General features: G+C 40.5%; 2 protein-coding genes across 3 annotated transcripts in view; one reads left to right on the forward strand and one right to left on the reverse strand.

The window, feature by feature from the left end:
• Positions 1-450: 450 nt before the first annotated feature.
• ubxn2a (UBX domain protein 2A) lies at positions 451-5,650 on the reverse strand. 2 transcript variants are annotated; one of them, XM_067572725.1, is made up of 7 exons: positions 5,520-5,650; positions 5,045-5,107; positions 4,573-4,684; positions 4,093-4,202; positions 3,019-3,156; positions 2,367-2,528; positions 451-1,632 (listed from the first exon to the last, which is right to left on the reverse strand). In XM_067572725.1, the coding sequence occupies exons 2-7, from the start codon at positions 5,086-5,088 to the stop codon at positions 1,449-1,451; spliced, it is 750 nt and encodes a 249-aa protein (XP_067428826.1). In that variant the 5' UTR covers positions 5,089-5,107; positions 5,520-5,650; the 3' UTR covers positions 451-1,448. The 2 variants fall into 2 exon arrangements, with proteins under 2 accessions (XP_067428826.1, XP_067428825.1); XM_067572724.1 differs by having other exon boundaries at positions 5,483-5,596.
• A 2,179-nt stretch (positions 5,651-7,829) lies between these two features.
• The window catches only part of atad2b (ATPase family AAA domain containing 2B), a 75,486-nt gene continuing 60,567 nt past the window's right edge, over positions 7,830-22,748 (forward strand). Inside the window, exons 1-19 of the mRNA XM_067572726.1 lie at positions 7,830-8,070; positions 9,839-10,005; positions 11,150-11,181; positions 11,296-11,443; positions 12,079-12,178; positions 12,285-12,414; positions 13,384-13,533; positions 13,700-13,775; positions 13,960-14,061; positions 14,267-14,378; positions 14,573-14,688; positions 15,072-15,246; positions 15,495-15,583; positions 16,700-16,859; positions 17,746-17,836; positions 18,008-18,319; positions 18,942-19,092; positions 20,726-20,912; positions 21,583-21,768. Of these exons, the coding sequence (XP_067428827.1) occupies positions 7,972-8,070; positions 9,839-10,005; positions 11,150-11,181; positions 11,296-11,443; positions 12,079-12,178; positions 12,285-12,414; positions 13,384-13,533; positions 13,700-13,775; positions 13,960-14,061; positions 14,267-14,378; positions 14,573-14,688; positions 15,072-15,246; positions 15,495-15,583; positions 16,700-16,859; positions 17,746-17,836; positions 18,008-18,319; positions 18,942-19,092; positions 20,726-20,912; positions 21,583-21,768 (2,583 nt within the window). The 5' untranslated portion in view covers positions 7,830-7,971. The remainder of the gene's footprint in view (positions 8,071-9,838; positions 10,006-11,149; positions 11,182-11,295; positions 11,444-12,078; positions 12,179-12,284; positions 12,415-13,383; positions 13,534-13,699; positions 13,776-13,959; positions 14,062-14,266; positions 14,379-14,572; positions 14,689-15,071; positions 15,247-15,494; positions 15,584-16,699; positions 16,860-17,745; positions 17,837-18,007; positions 18,320-18,941; positions 19,093-20,725; positions 20,913-21,582; positions 21,769-22,748) is intronic.

The raw sequence follows: 22,748 nt of genomic DNA on the forward strand, positions 1-22,748 counted from the left end.
CTTGATTAGTTTTGTTGCAAAGCTGCTGATCTGTCCAACCCAGTTTGGTTATACAAACTACCATCAGATGCTTCCCATGCTAAGCATCTTGAGAAACACCACTGTAGAGTCATCATTCATCCAATTTGGACTTCTTTGACATCAGTGGCCCCTCACTGATTCCTTTCTCTAAGTCCCCATTAAATCTGTAATGACAGCACAGATGTTGCATAACAACATGAACTAAGGTGCTGCTAGGTGTCACGCCATAATCACCATGATAATCATAATCTCCTGAAGCTGATGGATGCCCTAATTATGAAATAATTCTGTCAGCAGTCTTCACACAACACCTGGGTAGTGTTAATATGGATTTAACATCTGTGTTTAGGAATTCTATAGTGCATTCAAAAATATCAGACTTCCCTCAGATTTTGTTTCTCTTACAAAAATGAAATCATAGAAATAACAGAACTTTGAGGATTTTTATTGTACCTTGATCTGTGATATGTCTTGAAAGGATGCAAGTCAAATAACATAATACATTCCACATTCTGACTTAAATAACCCCCCCAAAGACAAAGGAAAAATGTTCACACAAGAAAGAAAAAACAATAAATGACAAAACAACTGATAGACCTAAACAGGCAGGCCACCATAAATAACAAGCTGTTATCTTTTCTCTTTTTTTTTATCATCATAATGTGCAAATAAAAGATCATATGCTCATTTAATACAATTGTAAACCTAGGGATAAAAATTGAAACAGCAGCCCCTTATTTTAGCAGTAAATAGTGCAGAAAAATTGGTGATCACATTTTGGGAAGACTTTAGAGAGTTGGTTGGCGGTGCTGGTGGTGGTATTATTTATGTGTGTGTGTGCGTATGGGGGGGGGGGTTACATGTGGTAGACCAACAGATGGACACGCATGGATGACCATCTGCATGGGTGACATTTTCTTGCAGTTTAGGGATTTAGGGAAATCTTCTGGCAGGTAAACACCGTCCTCGGGAGGAAGAAGACAAAGTAAGCATTGACAACAGCACCCTTGGCAGCACCTGGGATGGTTGAGATGTTTGTAACTAACTGACAACATCTCCATTAGACTGTAAATAATCCCACACAGAGACTGTACAGGGAGATAACAATCATCAAGTGCAGCACAAACTGCTGAATCAAAGAAGGTGATAAGTTACGGTATAGGAGGCCTTGAGACCACAATCAGAGGGATGGTGAGGTGTCAAGAGGGGTGGGCGGTGGAGCGCCCTGGTAGCCGAGTGGTTACTGCGCATGACACACAACCGACTTTGGTTGCGTGTCAAGGGACCCTTGTTGCATGTCATGCCCCCCTCTCTTTCCTGTCTGCTTGTCTACTATCAGCTATCCATCTATAAAAACCAAAAAAAAAAACAAGAAACAACAACAGAGGGGTGGGTGGTGTGTTGTGTATATTATGGGGCCCGATTGGTCAGGAGTGTCCGAACGGAGCCTGTGTGTTCAGGGGTCTCTGGACAATGACAGCGTTCGCCAAATCCGCCTCCTCAAGACTTAACTCTTTGTCGTTGAGCTCTCGGAAGGGAAGTGATGTCGTCAGGATGAAAGGTGGGCAGCTCCTCTGGCAGCGTGCCACGAAATCTTGAACATCAGTGATCCTAGCCAAAATCAGACAAAATTAAAGACAAAGCATCTGGACGGAAGATTTAAAAAACACACACTAGAGGAAGATAGTTGGAAATATTCCCTACTGAACATCATTCATTGTTTGTTTTCAGGAGCATTCTCGGCCAAAGACTCTACTCTCTCTTGTGACACATGATTTCTCTCTGAAGTACTATACTAGTAACATCATCTATTATTTATTACGACCCAGCATATACAAGTGATCCTATGGCGGCTCTCCTGCTAACACTGAGGCTAGCTGGAGGTTGGAGGGGTTCAGTCCTCTCCATCCTTTAGCTACTAACCCTGTTATATAAATGCTGCATCAGAGTTACGCAATCCCTCTCTGGGGATTTTATAGATCCACTCCGTTGCTACATCTCAGATTATGTTTTCTGCAGCCCCATGCACTGTGGCAGGGGATATAACATGCACCATGCCTGCAACTCCACCAGACTAGAACAAAGCATTACGTAATCTTCAAACAAACCCCCTAGCCACATCCAAAACAAGAACAAACAAAAATCTTTTTGTCATCTTTTGAGTTACTTCTTTCCTGCGATGTTTGAGATTATGATATTTACAGACTGCACAGCAGGGGTGGGAAGAGTCAAGATGTTATTACACCAAGTAGTTACTCTTGTTTTTAATATGTAGATATTATTTGATGATGTCAAGCTCGCAGATTGAGAAGAAGATGTTTGAGCCTTGAGAATGTGATACGCACCGATGTGATAGGTTAAACCTCTGTACCAATCTCCTGCCATCAGCCAACCAGATCTGCAGGGAGGTAACAGGAAGGGTGTGGTCTAGTGTTACCATGGGAATAGGAGGAGATTCTCCATCCTCGTGCACAGATGGTGACCTGGCCACTACTCTGGGTGCAACACTGGGAATGGACAGAAAAAATAACAGATTAAGCACCAGTTTAAAGTAGACACAGGATAGGAATTATATATTTTCTTACATGGATAACTGCTTGGTATGGGCAGATAAAATCTCAAAGAAAATCCTCTTTGGACTCCCAAGAGAATTTTCTATTCATACAATAATGCTTTGAAAATGTTGAGGCTCTCATTTCATCAGGGTGACTGTCTTGCTTTGTCAGATTTGCCTGTCAGTTTTTAGATACCTGGGTTTAGAAGGACACCTAGTGGTATAAAGTAGAATAGTCTCTTCCTATAATAGATTCAGATCTTGTGATCTGTGCCACTATTTGAGACAATAATGCCAACTCAGCAGTGATTATTTATAACAAATATTAGATGTTATGTGCAAAATAATTCTTTATAGAAGGGAAAAGTTATGTTTTAACATATATAACACTCTGAAATTTTACGTCTCCCCTGTTAATACTATCAGATATGAGAATCTCTAACCTGCCGAGCCGGTATCCTCGGCCACTGAACGGGTGAAAGGCTTTTTTCTTGGGAACATAATTCTCCTCCGTCAGATCCTCCACGCTGATCTCCAGCTCTTCCTCTTCTGCTCTGCTCTCCCACTCTGCCGGAAGCTCCCTGGGACAGATTAAAGACCAGGCTTTGACTCTAGTCAGATCAATCAATATGACAAATGAACACTAATGAGCGTTATGCTTTATCTATGTTATGTCGCCTGGTCGTGGTCTGTAGGAGGGACATCTCTACTGCTAATTTCCTTTTGGAGACTGATGGGTTCAACTGTACGATTGAACCGATGAATTGAACCAGGGATAGACATTATGTTACATATGAGTTAGATAAGTTAGATATCTCTCTATACATGTTGTATGTACACATTTTAGAAGTTTTTATGTAATGTAAAGGTATACATTGTTTGTTTAAATTTGTATTTCTTAACAGAGGAAATGGCAGTTATCAGCGGACATGGTGAAATGTGCCAAAAACCAACGTTGAGCTGAGGTGAAAAAAAAAATAAAAAATTGAACAACTCAGAGAAATCTTTTTTTTTTTCAATAATAACCCTTTCAGACCAACAGCAACCTGTGTCTGTGGTCAATCTCAATGAATCAATGCATATCATCTGACCTCATTTTGCAACTACAAGTTGAATCTAAATAAAGAAAAAGAGAAATAAATATATAGAGAGAGGGAGCGAGAGAGAGAGAACTGAAACTTAATTTGGTATTTATGTAATTTCAGAGTTATGAAATATCTAGTGATGAAGTAACCACAATAACGAAAAACTAACACTTTTTTTTCCCATGAAGCACTGTCCTCCACCATTAAGTGTTTGACAATGGGAGGGAACCTGCTTGTTTCAGGCCAGATAGTGAGTTAATAAAGCCAGAAATCTCATCACATGTAGAACTAACTGTTAAGTCATCAATATTAATCAACAAACCTATAGAGGCTTCATATATGATGGTCCTTTTGTGCTTTAAAACTGTAAAACCTTACTTATTACAACGTTATAAGACTTTGGAAATTCTGGCTTGTCCGAATGAAACTCACCCCCTTTTGATGGCATCCAGGAAGTCTTGGTTTTCTGGTACGGAGTAGCTGCGAAACTCCTCATCGTTTACAGTGAAGCCATCCTTCCACAGCCTCACCACCATCTCCACCTGGAACGAAAGCCACAACAGTGAGCTCTCATGAGTCTGAGACACAATCATCCATGTAGGAGCTGAACTCCACACTTGGTCAACAGCTCAAGTGGCCACTCTGCTGGTAATACGAGAAATGTCAGCCTCACTCTGTTCTTTTTAATCAATGAAATATATATTGTATGTATATATTTAGTATATTTATTTATTCATTGTGACTATAAGGTCATGATTGCATTCATACAAAGTTATTACACAAAACAGGTAACAGTCAACAGTTATTAATTCTAATTTCTGAAAAGCTTAAGTTGATGCTTTCCTGTGATGGCTGCATGGTGCACATTTCAAGAATCGACCGAAGATTTAATTAATAGAATTTGTTTCTGACCTTTGAAGTCCCGGAGGCATCATAACAGATCTTCTCCACCTCATCAAGGAGGTCTTCTACCGAGAAGCTACGCCTCATTGGAGCCTCCGCTTCATTTTCTTCATTGACAACCCTTTAAAGGATAGACAGGTGTGTAATTCAGTCATTATATGCCTTATTAACTTCACCTTGCCTCCCAGTCACAGGGGTTATTATACAGAAAATATTTAGTTCCCGACCCCAAAATTAAGCTATAGGTATGTGTTTCTAAACCAGAAAATGTGCCACCAGAAAAAGACTGTGCTCTCAGTGACACATTAACATTCAAGCAAATCAATTTGTCATTTGAGGGGCTTCACACTTAAAAAAAAATACTAACCTCCAACATAACATCCAGTGAGTTGAATTGCTACTGTATGGCTCTCATTTTAAACTCTTCCCTTTAAATATAAGGAAATTAAAGGAACAATGCAACCAATTTGATGAGACTTACCACTTTTCATCTTTCTCACCCCCCACAGTGTCAATATCTTTCATGACGTTTTGTGTTTTCCATCTAAAGGGGGAAAACAACATGCTAAGTCATGAGCAAAACACATTTCATCATAACGGCTTTACAGAGTATATTTTTAGGACACCTTTATTAGGCGGGTTATCATGTAAATTGATTAAACAGCATTCACATGTACACAATTAGTGAGTTAGACGGTTACAAAATGCCCCAATACATGTTCATTTCATTTTAATAAAGGTCTATAACGTTACTGGTAAACATACACCACCACAAACAGCCTGTAGCCTTAACGTTCATTATATAAGTGGGCGTCACAGAGCACAGTACGCACGCAGACCCAAAAACACAGGACCTGTGTATAACATGGATAATATATATATATATATATACATTTACACACAACTGATGCTCATTTACATGCGCGTAATAAGGCTGAGGTCAAATACTGATTTACCAGTCCGCGTTTTCTCGGTTAATCCGGGGCTACACATCTGCAGCCATAAATTTCGAGCAGCAGCTCTTGTGCTGAGCAATGCGTGACGTAAGCAGTGCCGTAAAACTGGCTCCAGTGTCGTAATGATACTATACTGCTGAGCTCTGCACATCCTCTTCCAATTGAAACTGATGATACAGTGTTAAATGGCATGGTAAACACACCTGATACACTAGGGCACCCCTATAGAGCAATATTGCTCTAATAAAAAAAAATACTGAATATGTATTAACAGCATGCTAGTAGATTCTATCTATCTATCTATCTATCTATCTATCTATCTATCTATCTATCTATCTATCGTGAAATCATTGTATTTGCCTCTCCAGCTGCGGGGCGCACCACTGTATCCCTGTAGGCTAACATCATTATTCACTACAATAATAATGCACTGCATTCAAATACTCATATCATGGGGTGTACAATGATAATAATTAGGCTAATATGATATATATATATATATATATATATATATATATATATATATATATATATATATATATATATATATATATATATATATATATATATATATATATATATATATATTTGTGCTTGTCATCTTTTCATCAGTAAATTAATGAGTTGTATTATGATTACGTTTCTGTTAATCTTCTTGAAACACATGGTGCATCTGTGGTTCAGCAAGATTATAATGATCACATCTGTATGCTTTAATATTATCATTCACTGTGGTATATTATCAGAGTGATAACAGGTTCCAACCTTATGTTCATTTACTAATTTCTTCAGTTAAATCACAGATTAAGTCCTCAACACCTTCATGCATATGGACATAATGTCATAGGAATAGAAGGAAATAAAGCAATGTTTTTTTTTTTTAGCTTATAAATAAATATAGATTGAGACAAAATGATGAACCAGATGGCTAGCACAGTGGCATTTTCAGTCATGCCAGAAATAGAACTGGCAACACACACACATACAGTACATACACACACAGTTTTGGGTTTCAGCAGTGCTCCCCAAACTGGGGTCAAGGGATCCCACAGAGGATCTGGAGAGGATCACAGGGACTTCCTGGCAAAATACAGTTTTGTTTAATGTCACTTTTACTTTGTAGCAAACCTAATCTGATCAAAGATTTCAAACTTTCCACTGTTATTGCCCCACCTGCAGTAGAGACAGATAACAAAATAATTCAATACGTTTGGATATGCACTTTGAGCGTATAGTAATGAGTGATAACATGTTATTTGACATCCTACAAAATAACCTTTTAAGGTGGTAGTAATAATGCTTTTATGAAATATTTCCACTGTTCCAGAATCAACACATTTTTCGTGATTCAAGACCAGGTTTTATGTTTACATAATTACTATAATACACAGATCACGTACTTTTTTTGATATTAGCATTTAGAATTAAGGAGAGTGGATTGTAACATGTAATGGTCAATTGTGAAAACAGTGAAGATTTGGTCTTTCCAGTAACTGCTGTCTGCATCTGTTCTCTGCCAGCTTCAAAAAGACTCCCATCCCGCTTAACTTTTATAATTTATATTCCTCTCCACTAAAAACAAGAAAATAAAAAGTTAAAAATCACTACAGCACGATATTCATCTGAAGGGTACACTGTGTACTCAAGATTACAGACGTTATCTTCTTATTTTTCTTGACCTTATTTCCTTTCCTTATTCCTCTTGACAGTGGTTGTCAAACTTTTTCACGTCAAGGATCCCTAAACTGACACAAATTTGATAAGATTTTGTCCCAGGGTCCCCCATCTGTTAAGATCTTTGCTTTTAGATGGGGTTTTTTTTACATAAAGTGTATAAAACCCATTATCAAAATAGTCATACATTCTGTCATTGTATTGTGGATGGAATTATATTGAAAATAAATTGCTCCCCTTGTTGCTGGAGACTCCCTGGAGTCCCTTCAATGTCCCCTGGGGGTCCAAGGAACTCACTATGAAAACCACTGCTTCTTGATACTTATTTTAATGTAGCAGTGACTTCATTGTACTTCATCTGGAATTCTGTCTCAGCTGCATCTTGCAATTTATTATGACCCATAACATTACATAAACATTAGTATTGACTATTATGGGCTCTTTGATGTTTATGTAGTATCCATATGAAAACAATGATGTTAGTTCTTTGAAGTAGACGTCCAGTCAACAAAAATTAATGCATCTGCTCAACAGACCCATTCACTTGACAGAAGAAGGGAGAGAGAGGGAGAGAGAGAGGGAGAGAGAGAGGGAGAGAGAGAGGGAGAGAGAGAGGGAGAGAGAAGAGAGAGAGAGAGAGAGAGAGAGAGAGAGAGAGAGAGAGAGAGAGAGAGAGAGAGAGAGAGAGAGAAATGGCGCCTCGATGCTGCGCTCACTGAGGCAGTGTTTGGAGCCGGTTAGGGAGACTCTGTAAGGGCAGACAAAAGAAAAAACAAACATGGTGAACACAAGGAAAAGCTCACGGCCAGGGAGCGGTCCCTTCATCTCCTCGAGGACTAGGTCGTCGTCGAGAAACGAGCGAAACTCTGAAGACCATGTAAGCCGGTTTCTTTTCTTTGCCGGCGAGCTAGCTGGCTCTTGCTAGTTGGCTAGGTAGCTGTAGCCGTGGCCTCAAGGTGCTCCACACAATGTATTATTCACAGCAAAAATACGAGCAGTGTTGGACTTGACACCCGCACAGTCACGCAGATACACAACAAAAGACACGAATGGAGCGATTCACACGGGTGTCATTCGCCCTGAACGTATTGCACAGCTGTCAAATCACAAGCTAGCGATGTTAACTCCCGGCTAGCCCTAAGTTGAGTTCCCTTTGTGTTTGGCAATTTTACCCGGCGGACTTGTTTCACCATTGTCTCTACAAATAAGCCTTTCAAATAAGGACAACTCGGATTTTGACACGGGGCCACTAGCGTTGCTTCATGTCGTCGTCCTGGAAGTATTACAGCAGTTATTTTCTCAAACGTGAAGAAAAATAGCGTTAGTTAAAGCTAGCGTGTATAGGGTACAGCTAGCCCAACAGCTAGCTGACAGTGGGGGAAGGGAGTCCAGGTTCACAACAGTTGGCTGGCTCATGTCCCGTATTTAGCAAGTATGAACTTGGTGAACTTTGTGTTATTAGTACCCTTAAAGACCACTAAACATCCTGTTTTTACTGTAAGTGTTTTAAACGCACTGATATAATGCTATACGATTTTGCTTTACTTATTCCAAATGTACACTAAATCATCAGCTTTACTCACAGTCCGTCTGACCTACAAGCTGTCTGACAGTCTTTGTTTCAAAATGTAAACATTGAGATTATGTAAGGCAAGGCTCCCTGTTTCTGCGTTATTTACAATCATCAAAGCACTCAACACAGACAAACCCTATAGTTCACCGATCTGATGATTTATTGATAGTCATTAGCACATTCTTGAGTTTTAATGGGCTGTTTGGCGAGGGTTTATACTTTCTTAAATTGTGGTTCAAAAAATTCGACTCATTCCTGGCTTATGGCCAATCCAGCTGGTTGCAAGCCAGGCTAACTGATGGCACATGAAATGTGATCTGTGATTAAAAGGCTTAAGAGTAATAAACCTTACACTCTCACAGTTTTATTTCTAGAAGTCAGATTGTTTGTGTACTCTTCGCTGTCACATATCTGTGGCAGTTTGATGTGTGTAAATGTTTGTTCTTGTAAACGTGGACTAAAGAGTGACAATCTTTTTGTGACAATGTTTGGATTTAAAGGAGGAGTAATACTGGGCAGTACCAATATGAACCCCATCAGGCCTCCTCTGAGTCTTTGCTCACTGATGGTACATCTTGCACTTTGCAGTCTGTCTGCATCTATCTATCCAGCCAGTCAGGCAAACCCCTTTGCAGGCATTGCAGACAGTTGCCTATGACAACAGTGAGATATGCTCTCATATCAGCAGGGAAGTTAAGCTGTGAAGGGCGTGAACATCAAGGGCATATGTCTGGTTGGGGCTCTGTTGTGATTCAGAGAATACACTGAGGAGTTATGTACAAGATGTCTCGTCTCATCGTGATACTCTTACCTGGTCTTGCTATTTGGAGTTCTTGCTTTCTTATGTTTTTATGGATTTGATTTTTATGTGAGCAGTTTGGTCATGCATGTTTCTGGATTCATACAATGATTGACACAGTGATTTCTTTTAATGCAAATATTTGTGAAATGTTGTGACAGTATGTGAGATCCTCTTTTCTCTGTTGCTTCATGTTATGATTTTTTTTTACTGTTGTGTTCACTCTTCCCTCCTTTTTCTTAAACATTGGTGTGGTGTATTTATGTTCATCAGAAGGAGGCCGGTAGTGATGTGAGCAGTACCAGCAGCCCGTGGTTGGCTCCCCCTTCCAAGCGGACGCGGCGGCAGACCGCCTCTGAGCCCAGCTCCAGTGATACCTCCCCATCCCCTCAGACTAAGGGCCAGAGGGTCAGCTGGGACATTCCCACCTACCGCACTAGGTCAGCTGCAGGATTTTGTCTTACTTTATGATTATGTTGTGCAGCATAATGATAGACAAGTATATTACTACATTGATTTCTGCAGAAATATGTTGTGTCAAGATTAAGTTGTATCAAAGTCATGTAGTTTTTTGGTTTGTCTGCAAGTGTAAGTAATCCAGAGTTGGTCTAGATGTGATGTGATATGAGCTCTCAAATAGTGTTATTTGTCAGTCCCTCCAGGATTCTGCAGAATTTTTTATTTTTTATAATTGCGATCAAAAATGCTTGCTTTTGCAGTGGCTGTTCTCAAAAATTGCAATACAATTTACAATGTTTTATGTGCTCTTACTATGGTAAAATTGCAGGAATTGGGAAAAAATTGCAAGCGAAGGAAAATAATGCGATTATTATTATTATTTTTTTTAAACTACTACCAATGAAGAGTCATATGTAATCACTTCAATCACTTCCTTTGATAAAAATCACACTGCATATCACAGAAACAACTATGTTTCAGTGCTAATTTAAATGTATTTTCTGAACATGAGAACCATGGGCTCAAAGTTATATAAAAGAAAAATATTGTACAAGAGTTCCATTTATAAGCCTTTATTAAATAAACTTTCAGCTCAACATTGGCGACAAATAAAATCAGTCAGTAATTCCATTAAAATACATCCATTAACGTAAATATATAGTTTCATTTCCAAAGTGCCCATTTATTTTTATGTTTGAGGTAGATTATGTCCATCTTTGCTGTCTGAACAACGCATCACCTTGAATTCTTCTGACTAACTGAATGCAAACCTCATTTGGGAACATTTTGGAATTGTTTTGCTCGATCAATGGCTTGGCAGTCTATGGTGGTCATTTTTGCTGGCAGGTGAGATTTGTCCATCGTTCACCTGAATGCATGCCTGAATCCTTGCTGAATGCACTGAATTGCCACAAATGGTCCGAATCACAAGCGGTCTGTTGATTTGGTACATTTCATGCCGAAAAGTTGCAGTAATTTGGCAAAATTACAAGCTCTCACAAATATTGCAGAGATTCCTTGAATTTGCGTTAATTATTGCGATCGCAAAATCGCGATTTCCTGGAGGGACTGATTTGTGATTAATTGTAGTCTGTGCAGATTTTCACTTTGTTGTTGTATTTCTAGGTTGTCATCTCGTATAATGCAGAATGGGCACGGTAATGCAATTTATCTTTTTCAATCAGTCCATTCTTTGTATTGTTACGTAGAGCATATAGCATGTATAGCAATTAGAAAATGTATCTCTGATTTAATTATTGTCGATGCTGCAGCCCATATGAGTCACCGGAATGAGGAGAGTGGAGGGGGAGATCACTCTCACATGAATGGCCATGTGGAGCTGAAGAGGAGTTGCCGGGTGAAGAAGAGCCAATTTGAACACCTCAATCAGAGCCTGCTGTTTGACCAGCTGGTCAACAGGTAAGCTAGCAGATGCGCTACTGACACCTTTTCTTGCTTTCCTCAAACAGAAGAGATACAGGACTCCGGAGCATACAGTTTAATCTCTGACCAAATGGAAGTGGACTTCTTATACTTGAGAAAAGTCCAAAAAGGACCATAACAAGCACATTTATTTAACTGTTTTTGGTTGTTATGATGGTAATGGTCAGGTCTGATTCCTTCAGAAAGCTACTTGACATTTTTTTTTGGCTCAATTTTCCAGAATATTGGATTTGAACTAAAACATGATTAAAGATATAACGTTGACCTTCAGCTTTGAGGGTGTCTTAAGAGCACTCACATCCTCTACTTATACAAAATCTTTGAACCGTGTATCAGTTAAGTTATAAATCATGCCCTTCTGTTCAAAAAATATGGATGTGAACGCCTCAAATTAGAGATGAAAGTCAGCACTTTATCTTCATAGCTATTCTTTCTTTTCATATCCCATATGCTGGAGTAAAGAGGCGACACAGCAAAAATGTCACTGTTCAAAACTGCACTGTCGACATTGTAGGTCATATAACTCCTCCAGACAAGAACGTTCCCTGTTAAGCTTCTGTAAAGGTGCCTTCAGTTTGTCATTCTGTGTGGTTCTGTGTGTTTATGTGCAGCACTGCTGAGGCTGTCCTCCAGGAGATGGACAACATCAGCAGCATCAGGCAGAACCGTGAAGTGGAGCGACTTCGCATGTGGACTGGAGACACTGAGGAGGTGAGTGTGGTGCAGCTGTAACGCACAACCCAGAGCTTGAAAAGTCCCACTGTCTTGATAATCTAATATGAACACAAGTGATAACATTAAGGCCCTGTTCTTGCAGGAAAACATGGACATGTATTCCCGGGTGAAGCGCAGGAAATCCATGCGCAGGAGCACTTTCAGCATGCCTACACACCACAAAGTCATGAGTAAAACGGAGCAGGAGGAGGAAGAGGAGGAGGGGACAGAGGGCAAGTTTCCTACTTATGTGCTCTTTATGAATCAGTGGAAAGAAGGAAAGAACTATCTCATCTTTTAACTGAATTAATCAAATTTAAAAATCTAGATTTGGTTCAGTGTACTTAAAGGAATACTATGTAGGATTTGTTGGTTGCTGTTTGTAAACACAACAAGTTGGCCTCTTTTCCCTGGCTTAACAACACCAGAGCGAGCTGAGAGCATGAGTGAGAGAGAGAGAGAAAGCAGCAGTAGTCAAGCAATCGAGGGAGTGAATGAAGTAAGGGAGTGGCAGTAGCAAGAACAAAGCAGTGAATCAGAGAGATAAAATGTTAATTTCTTAATGTTTCATGGCGGTTACGTTCTAAAGCACAAATAAACACGCCCGCACCTCTGCACACTTCCATACAAACCTATGGGAAGGTGCTGCATTGCCGGATTTGGTGTGAATGCAGCTGAAGATCCTGTCCGCTGTGGCCTCTCTGTGTGTGTGTGTGTGTGTGTGTGTGTGTGTGTGTGTAGCTCAGCCCGGCCCTCAGTCAAACAGACAGAGAGCAGAGGAGACAGACAGAGAATCATAGTGCTACTGTTGAAAGCATTAAGGGGAATCACTGAAGCAAAAAAACCCCCAACAAAAAACAGCAATGTAATCCGGTCGCTATGTTTTTAGACTCCTGACCTCACACCCTGTGTGCTGTCATAGGCTGGGAGCTACACACCCACTGCCCAAAGATTGACGCCCAGAAACGTCCCGGACACAGCAAAATAATAAGAAAATACAGGCAAAGGACAGGGTCTCTGTAGATACATACACCCCCACACACTTCTAGGGGGTCATAAGCGATGATTGACAGGGATTATTTTTGTATAAGTACATATGTTGTTATTTAGGGAAATCCTACATATTATGCCTTTTTAATCCTGAGATACTGAATCGTTTAAAAGCTCGTACTTTGTAATAAAACCGCACTTTTGTCTTGCAGAATCTCACGGGGAGGAAGAAGAGGAGGATGCGGAAGATGACGATGAAGATGATGAAGGGGATGAAGCAGAGGAGGCAGGAGAGGAAAATGACAGACCGTACAACCTTAGGCAGCGTAAAACTGTGCAGAGATATGAGGCACCACCTATTGGTAATTACGATATTTTTTTTTCTTATCAAAAATGTATATATATTTGTTTGGCTGTGTTAGGCGCTATATTCCTTTTTTTAAAATGATTTTCTCTGTTCAATCATGTTTTAGACTATTTTAGAGGCTTAATGTGTGACAATCAGCTGTTTTGTGTTTGTTTTCTCAGAACCTGTGAACAGAAAACCGAGCAACCAATCACTTTTTGACACCCACAGATCCCCAGCAAGAAGAAGCCATATAAGGTTGGTAGAAATCAAATCTGATGCTAAATGCTACATGTCTGACTCTTACCCTTTTTCATTTGTGCAATGACTAATAGAATCTGAGCTATAGTTCTTTACACACTCTTTTTGGTCTCTGCTGATAATTAAGCAATGTGACATGGTGGTGGTGTGAGACTGAATCTGAATTGTCACACTTCTCCAGAGTGAAGAAACATGCCATTCACAGCAGTGACACAACCTCGTCTTCTGACGAAGAACGGTTTGAGCGAAGAAAAAGCAAGAGCATGACCCGGGCAAGGAACAGGTGATGGATGCTGCTTTCTTTCTTCTACCTTTTCATCTTTTTCTGTTGGTGTCATATGGTTTTTCAAAGTAATTCTAAAGTTGTCGAGATCTAGGTACAGGGACTGCAGCCATAGTCGTAGTATTATCCTCGTGTTTCTGTGACCTACTATTTGTTCTCGTCGGATGTAATCATTTATTGTATATAAATCCTATTTGTGTCACAGATGTTTGCCCATGAACTTGACAGCAGAAGACCTGGCTAGTGGGGTGCTGCGTGATCGGGTGAAAGTGGGTGCCAGTTTGGCGGACGTGGATCCCATGAATCTTGACAGCTCAGTGAGTGTTTACAATCATAAATACCTATAAGCTGTAGAGTAGCGCGACTTTGGTCTTAAACCTTGGAAGTTCCACATGGAGTTTTCTTAATGATACTTACTGCATTAATGCATTTTTGTAGCCATACATGGAGACTTCCTGGCTTAAGCTCTGTGTTCATAGGTGAATTTTAAAAACATGCATGCTCTTCCCAGGTGAAATTTGACAGTGTTGGTGGCCTAAGTAATCACATCCAGTCACTAAAGGAGATGGTAGTGTTCCCGCTGCTTTATCCCGAGGTCTTTGAGAAGTTCAAGATTCAGCCTCCCAGGTGAGAAGATCCAATATATGACACTTTATTTCAAGGTTGTCACCTTTATTTGGTCTGAATTTCGTTATATTTTCTGACAAGTTTGATTGAAAATCAGGTTATATATTGACAACATATAGGTGCATATAGGTCTTTCATGATGACATGATACATAGATATAAGGTAATATAGATATGTAGTATTTTTCAGTAAAACAGCAAGTTTACTCACTTATTCAGTAGATGTAGACAGATTAGTAGAGGGACAAATTAGATATATTACAAGGTGAGCTTTTCTTTTTATGTAGAATTGTTAGCTCAAACTTGGCTCAATTTAAAAAAAAGTGTCTTAATTTGCAGTTATCAAATAAACAGAGCCTCTATTTCCTCTCCATTCCTTTTTAGAGGGTGTTTGTTTTACGGCCCCCCGGGGACTGGAAAGACTCTGGTAGCACGGGCGCTTGCCAATGAGTGTAGCCAGGGAGACAAGAAGGTTTCCTTCTTCATGAGGAAAGGAGCTGACTGCCTCAGCAAGTGGGTCGGTGAATCAGAACGCCAGTTACGCCTGCTCTTTGACCAGGTGAGTCACCTGCTGAGGTTTGAAGGCAGTTGGTGGACAACATCCTTGTAGCCACAGCTTTAGTTACTTAACCAGAGTTAACTTCACAATGTAAATAGAAAACTGTTTATTTACTGCAGCTGTAATACTATTATAACTTCACTTTTGTATCTTTTGAGAAAAACCTTATTATACCCAGCTGTAATCAGTCAGTGTGTGTGTGTGTATGTGAGTATAATGGTCTTTTTGGTTTGTGTGCTTTTGATCAGGCTTACCTGATGAGGCCATCCATTATCTTCTTTGATGAAATTGATGGTTTGGCTCCAGTTCGCTCCAGCAGGCAAGACCAGATACACAGGTAAGACTAATGTGGTTAAACGCTCACATCGACGAATGACAACTATTCTGTATTTTTGTTTATGCTTTAAACATGCTGCCACCTCCAACATGGCCCAGTGTCAAATTTCTCTTATAGTCAGTCTGGCAGTGAGCACCCTCAAGAATGATGAGTGTTTTTTTGTGTGTCTTTTATTACCACAGTGGTAATCATGGTTTCACACATCTTACATAAGGATAAAATACAAAAAATGCCAACTATTAAAAAAAAAACAAAAACCCTTAACTGTACTATACAACTGTGACCTGCAGTAGTGGAAGTGTAAAAATCGCAGCTGCTTTTATTTAAGTGCACATTGGCATATTTGGATCTGCGAGTCTAAACTACTGCTGCTGATACTTCTCCTGCCGATGGGTGGCACAATGACACTTAAGTCCTTATTTGTTTGTTTGTTCATATGGCATCAGAAAGCAATGGAAATCAGAATTTATATCAATGTTACTTCCGACACAGACCAGTTTAAAGCGCTGTAGGTGAGGAAGATTCTGATAATGCAAGCGCAGCTTACACTTTATCCTTGATCCTTGAGGAAATGGTTGCCTTCCAGAAAATTGAATATTTGCTACTGTGAAATGCAACATTACGATTCTGGCGCACAATTTATTCAAAACATGAAATGTGTGTATACTTGAGTTTATAGAACTTCTTTTCATGCTGGGTAGTTGTAGTCAACAGGGAACTAGAACTGATGATATTTTTGCTTCACAGTGCTTTGTTCATTATGCCTGTTTGAAAGAACAGGTGAGAGGAGGTCTCATATTTGCAAAAACTAAAGCCTTGTATTATTATGTCAGTACTGTCTCATGAATCCAGTCAATATTGTCTTAATCTTGTAATTTGGCTACACCTACATGTGATTGTAGTACGTCTTGCCTTTACTGTATATTTAATCAAGTCAGATTTTATTCTGCTTTTGTCCGAAAGCAATTTAAGTTAGATTACTTGTACAACTTTGGTTTTTGGTGTTTTTTAATGAAATTCCAATTCGACCAGTATGTTAAATAATGTATTATTTTTCTCTATATACTGAGAGGCATGTATTACATTCTGTTCCACCACCTTTCTCCTTTGGTCCAGTTCTATTGTGTCCACTCTGCTGGCCTTGATGGACGGCTTGGACAGTCGTGGGGAGATAGTGGTCATTGGTGCTACAAACAGACTTGACTCTATCGACCCGGCACTCAGGAGACCTGGACGCTTTGACCGGGAGTTTCTGTTCAACCTGCCCGACAAGAAGGTGAGACGCAGTGAAACATGAGTATTGTGGATATCTGACATGTGTATATCGACACAGTCATCGTCTTCCCACATACAAAAATCTGATTTTCATTAATACTTGATTTGTATACCTAAAAGACTGCATGTTATGCAGTAGTCCAACATACTCAATGGCAGTTTATCATAGATGGAATCTGCATCTCTGACAGCACGCAACATCCTGTGCAAGCAGCACTTACTGCTGTACCTACACGCACACCCCACTGGACACACAATGTAATGCACAAGTAATCAGGGTTTTACTCATAAGAGTCCTGCGATGAAATTAGTACATGCAGCCCTCTGGCTATCAAGAGTCTCCTCTGCTGTTTTTCTTTGCTGTTTGATGTTTTGATCCAACAAGCAAGTGGCAAAGCAGATCCTCATTAGGTCTCTAGAAAATTAATTTTAGCGGATTTATTGTCATGCAGTTCTGATTCTTTTTATCTTGCACTTGAGGAGACATGGCTTTTTTTTTTTTTATTGTGCACAAAACAATGTGCGTGCATGTGAATGTGACAGCGAATCAGATAAATGGTGACTCCTCCCCATTGAGCCTGTCCAATTGGTCATCTTGCGTTTTTTTGTCCACACAGTGGGATCGTTGGTAATCAAAGCCTAATCTGCAGGCCATTGCCAGCTAAACTCAGCAGTAGTGAGCCCTGACTAATTTAAAAACCTCACCCTTTTGGAAATAGCAAGCAAGTTCAAACCCCCACCCCACCCCCACATTTTAACCTTTCTTATTTTTACCTTAATAGTGTTTTTTTGCCATGTTGCTTCTATTAGGCTACACAGGACCTGATCTCCCTCATGTTTTGACTCTTTTTTTGTCTGTTTTCCTTTGTCTTTCTCTCTCTGTTCAGGCCAGAAAGCACATCTTGGAGATACACACAAGGGACTGGAATCCCAAATTGGCTGAGCCATTTGTAGATGAACTTGCAGAAAAATGTGTCGGTAAGAGTGATTCATGTGTGTACTTTGTGCCATCTTTGCAATATGAATGTCACGCCAAATTACCACTGTCTAATGTGGATCTATAAAGGACATAGTGCACCAAGCAGTATCAAAAAAGCGTTAAAAAAAAAAAAAAAACTTCTTGACTGAATCTGCTCACATTGCTTCCAGGCTATTGCGGTGCTGACATCAAAGCACTTTGCACAGAGGCAGCCTTGGTGGCATTGCGCCGCCGCTACCCCCAGATCTACGGCAGCAGCGTCAAACTGAAGCTGGATGTCACATCCATCGTCTTGGGGCCTGGCGACTTCAGCAAGGCCATGAGGACAATCGTCCCAGCCTCCCAAAGGGCTCTGGCTCCCCCAGGCCGAGCCCTGTCCCCTACCCTCAGGCCCCTGCTGGCCAGCTCTTTCTCCTTGGTGCTGAAAGCTCTGCTCCGAGTCTTCCCCCATGCTCAATGTACTGACATGGACAACACACACGGTAGGAATCTGGAACCCAGGGTTTCAGCTGTGTCGTTTGTTTTCACTTTACATCTGCTGATTGCTGATTCTTCTTGCTGACTCTTGCTCTCTTCTCCCTTGCCACTTGTCTCACTTGTTAGTGTGCTCTACCTTTGGCACTGTGTAGTATTTGATTATCTCTTTCCCCCCATCTTATTACCAAAGTGCTTTGTATCACCCTCACACACTGAATCTGTAGTGAAACATTCCCCCTCAATATGTAGAGGTAATGGCACGGAGATTAGATAGCTAGTCATCCTGCTAGCCCCTCAATAACTCAACTGCCACTCCAATCAACAGAAGAGTGTTTACAGCAGATTAGCCACAGTGCAACACTTGACCAGATTGCTTATGGGAGTTGTACTTCTTGCACCCAATAATGGCATGAATTTCCCAAGGTGTTGTTTTGCTTTAAATGCCCATTGCATTTCGTCTATTAAGCCAGCTCTTTTTTTATTCTCACTTTTTGGTGTCAGTGAAAGGTTTGCTTTGAAGATAAAACTTTGTAGATATAAACATTTGAGTGGATTTGCCACCATTGTTCTCAATAATGCCTGGAAAAATTAGTATGTCTGTTAGAACTCTGTCCCTCTCTGTGCTAGGCGGTGACAATCAACTGCTTGAAGAGGACTTGTACAGTGATGATGACAATGAGGATGGCTCTGCTTCCATATATGAAGTCCAGCCTGCTGCATCCCCAAAGAGTCAGCTCTCCTCTTCTGCAATGCACAGACCCTTCCTCCATTACTCCCCGTGAGTCCACAAAATCATGGTTTTAAATGTCACCAGATGAATAAGTTATGTGTAATAAAGTTTATTTGAAGTCCATAGTCGGTAGTGTCTCAGTACACTTGACACATCTGAATTGCAATAAATGTAAACAAGCAATACAAATGAACATTGAGAGGGAAAAGAACTTATCTCATATCAAATTGTATGAAATACATTCTCTATATACTGACCTTTCTCCCTCTGCTCAATATTTCCTTAAAAAAAAACACATAAGTTCGAACCATTTGAATATCCATTCAACGAGAGACATAACTACTTAACTACTATAGGTGTATTTATTTCACTGTAAACACATAAAAACATAAACATGTCTTTCAAAAGATCTACATACCTACACATTAAAAATTAACAAATAAAATAATGTCCTACACTGTAAAACTCCATTTAAAGACCGTAGATCTCTCTGCCATCATTACCACACGGTAGTTGTTGAATTATTCGCTTGTTTCAGCTTGACCTACATTTCATTTTCAATTAGTGAAAGTGAGGTTGTGTGACTCCTGTCCTTCATGCAATGCATTCAGTGCAGCGGCCCAGACCCACGCAAGAACTCGCAAGGCAGACAGCTGCAGAAGTGCAAGTTGGTTCTAATCATAATCATCTAGCTAGGGACTAATGCAACCTAGTAGAGGGAAGCTTGTCTATATGTGTAACCCTACACTCAATCAATGAAAAAGACAGGGGTTTTTCAGGCCAAGAGAGAAGTGTAGCTAGAATCTAGTGTTGCACCAGAAGTAAATGTGTCATCAGAAAGCTAGAGTGTATTTCAAGTGGAATGAGCAACAAACAGAGTTCAATGGCTCCACGGGCAGCACTCAGTTGTAGTGGAAAAAGGGCTACATCAGAGGAGAGGATGAAAGTAAAGAGAAGGCAGTAAGACAGTTCTGAAATCAGAATTGCAATCACTGCTTCTATTAAAAGATGGGGAGACAAGAAGGAACAGGATGGCCTAAGGACAGACACATGGCTTTTCATTTACTGGAACCATTTATTGAGTAACCTGTTAAGCAGTTATCAAGCCTATAGTCTTCAGATCTTCCAAATATACTTGTAGCACTGAAATAGGAATTTTCCTGCAAGAGTGGTGTATGCTGTGTACAAAAATAAAACGTCTCAAGGCAAATGTGTAGAATTAAAGAAGTAGATGGTCTATTGGATGGTCAACAAACCCTCAAAGCCAGTATGAACTGGCCTTATTATAAAATCTTACAAAACACCTGTGCCAGTGAAAACTCAACTCTCCAATCTTCCTCAAAGTGGAGTTAGAAGTCCTATTTATAGAGCAGAAATCATGGAACAGCGGGACGGAGATAGAGATGCCATTACTTCTGATTTGTTTTTATAGATGCAAAACATTCAGTAGAATTACTGGTATTGCATACAGATGCAGACCTTACAGACAACACAAGCAGAGCCCATTCTATAGGCACGCCTATATCAAAGGGAGTTCAGGATTCTTGAGTTAGTATCATAAACTCTACAGACAACAATGACTACATTTGAGTAATAGTATGTCTCCTGGTCAGTTATCTAAGGAAACAAATAATCGTGCAATGCCAACTCTGACCCCCCCCCCCCTCCTTTCTGCTTCTAGCTCTGCCCTCCAACAGCCCACTGCGTACCGGCCTCGTCTGCTGCTAGCCGGGGCCCCAGGCTCAGGACAGAGCTCCCATTTGGCCCCTGCCTTGCTGCACCACCTGGACAAGCTGCCAGTGCACCGCCTGGACTTGCCCACTCTCTACTCTGTTAGCGCTAAGACGCCAGAAGAGTCCTGTGCTCAGGTAACACACACTGATGCATGGGAAAATTCAGATATAGATTCAAGCAGATCCACTCAAGCAACTCACCGGTTTAATGTGTGATGACTGTCCTTAAACTTTGCTTCTTTTAACTTTTTATTTTTTTTATTTTTTGGGGGGGCATTTTAGCTTTTATTGGATAGTTGGCAGTGAAGAGGCAGACAGGAAACATTGGGGGAGAGAGAGATGCATATGATCTTTCTTTTTTTTTGACTTTTTCTTGTTGTTAAGCAACACACAGGAACTCAGCTGCATTCAGACTGAAAACAGCCCTGTGTAAAACAATACAAGGAGCTGTGTTGGTGTGGGCGTGTTGTTTAAAGTGCTGTGGAGACAATGAAATACAATCCAGGAAGTCTGGTTGGAGTAACATATTATTGCATTTAAGAAAAACACTGCACAGCGGTTTGTAATACTCACAGAATGGATTTTACAATTCTGGAAAGTTATCACATTGCAACCCTGTTTACTAGTGGGAACATGTAGAACGTGTCTGTGTCCACGGACCTCCGAAAAAAGTAAAAATGGAACCACATGCACGTCTGCAAGACCACAGCTGTCTGTGGATGCTGAAAGCATGAATTGGCCTTAAGGTTCTTGTTCATTCAGAGTTAAGCAACATTATGTGTCTGATCTATCTGTGTGGTCCTAGGTTTTCCGTGAGGCCCGCCGGAGCGTGCCCAGTGTGGTGTTCATGCCGCATATCTCAGAGTGGTGGGAGACAGTGGGTGATACTGTGAAGAGCACCTTCCTGACCCTGCTACAGGATGTGCCCTCTTTCAGCCCTGTCCTTATTTTTGCCACTGCTGAAACTCATTACTCACAGCTGTCAGATGAGGTAAGAAGACAGAGTACACACATACACCTGAGCTGAGATTTGTACATTTAATTGGAGACCTGTTTCATATATTGGGGGGGGGTTATATATTGGTTTTGATGCTATTTCTTCCATTATTTCTGAGAGGGGAGTATTAACCTGATGCAATTTATGTTGTAGTAAACCATGATCAAAAGGATTTCTTTCTTTTATCATAGTCAGGATCGCTAGTGCAGACAGGGTCTCGGTCAAGGTCATCTGCTCCTATAGAGTTTTTGTCTACTTTAGCTCCATCTCCCTTTTCTTGTCATTTATCCCACTGCCCACTTTTCTCCCTGGTTATCACCCACTCCTGCTCCTTTATCCTTTCACTTGGATTTATTATTCTCTTTCTGAAAGCTAAAGCAGAGTCAGACCACCCGTTGGGGGTTAGGCTGTAAGGGAGGGGATTCATTAGAGTAAGGGGAAATAGAGAAAAATGGAAGGGAAAAAAGAGACAGAGAAAAATAAGGAGGAGGGTCTTCTTCAGGCAACAGAAGGACTTTAATTAGGTCTGGGGGTTGACAGCCCCATGTCTTCACCCCAGGACACACACACACACCATATCAATATGCCTGTGCAGACTGGGCAGGTTTTTTTTTCTGTGTGCTCTGTGTGTGTGTGTGTGGCTGCTGCTGTTTTGGCATCGCCTCAACCCTGGCCACACTCCAAGGCTAGAGAGGCTCTCAGGATGATTCTTGCCCTGTACTTGACTCATTAGGACTGAGGCACCTGGGCTGTTGCATCCAATGGGGGCTTTCTTTTTTAACCTCTTCACTTTCTGGTTGCAACATTTTTGTTTTATTTTCTTTATTCGTTTATGGCTATTTTTTTTTACTTGTTGCTGTCTTTCTTTATTTTTCTCTATCATCAGTTGAAGCTATTCCACCTTTATAGTTGACAGTTCCCTGCAATTCTCTACATTGCTTTTAGGCTTTTTACTTCACTTAACTCCAGCATGA

The sequence above is a fragment of the Thunnus thynnus genome, chromosome 18 (genome assembly GCF_963924715.1).
Source record: "Thunnus thynnus chromosome 18, fThuThy2.1, whole genome shotgun sequence".
In the NCBI taxonomy this organism is placed as follows: domain Eukaryota; kingdom Metazoa; phylum Chordata; class Actinopteri; order Scombriformes; family Scombridae; genus Thunnus; species Thunnus thynnus.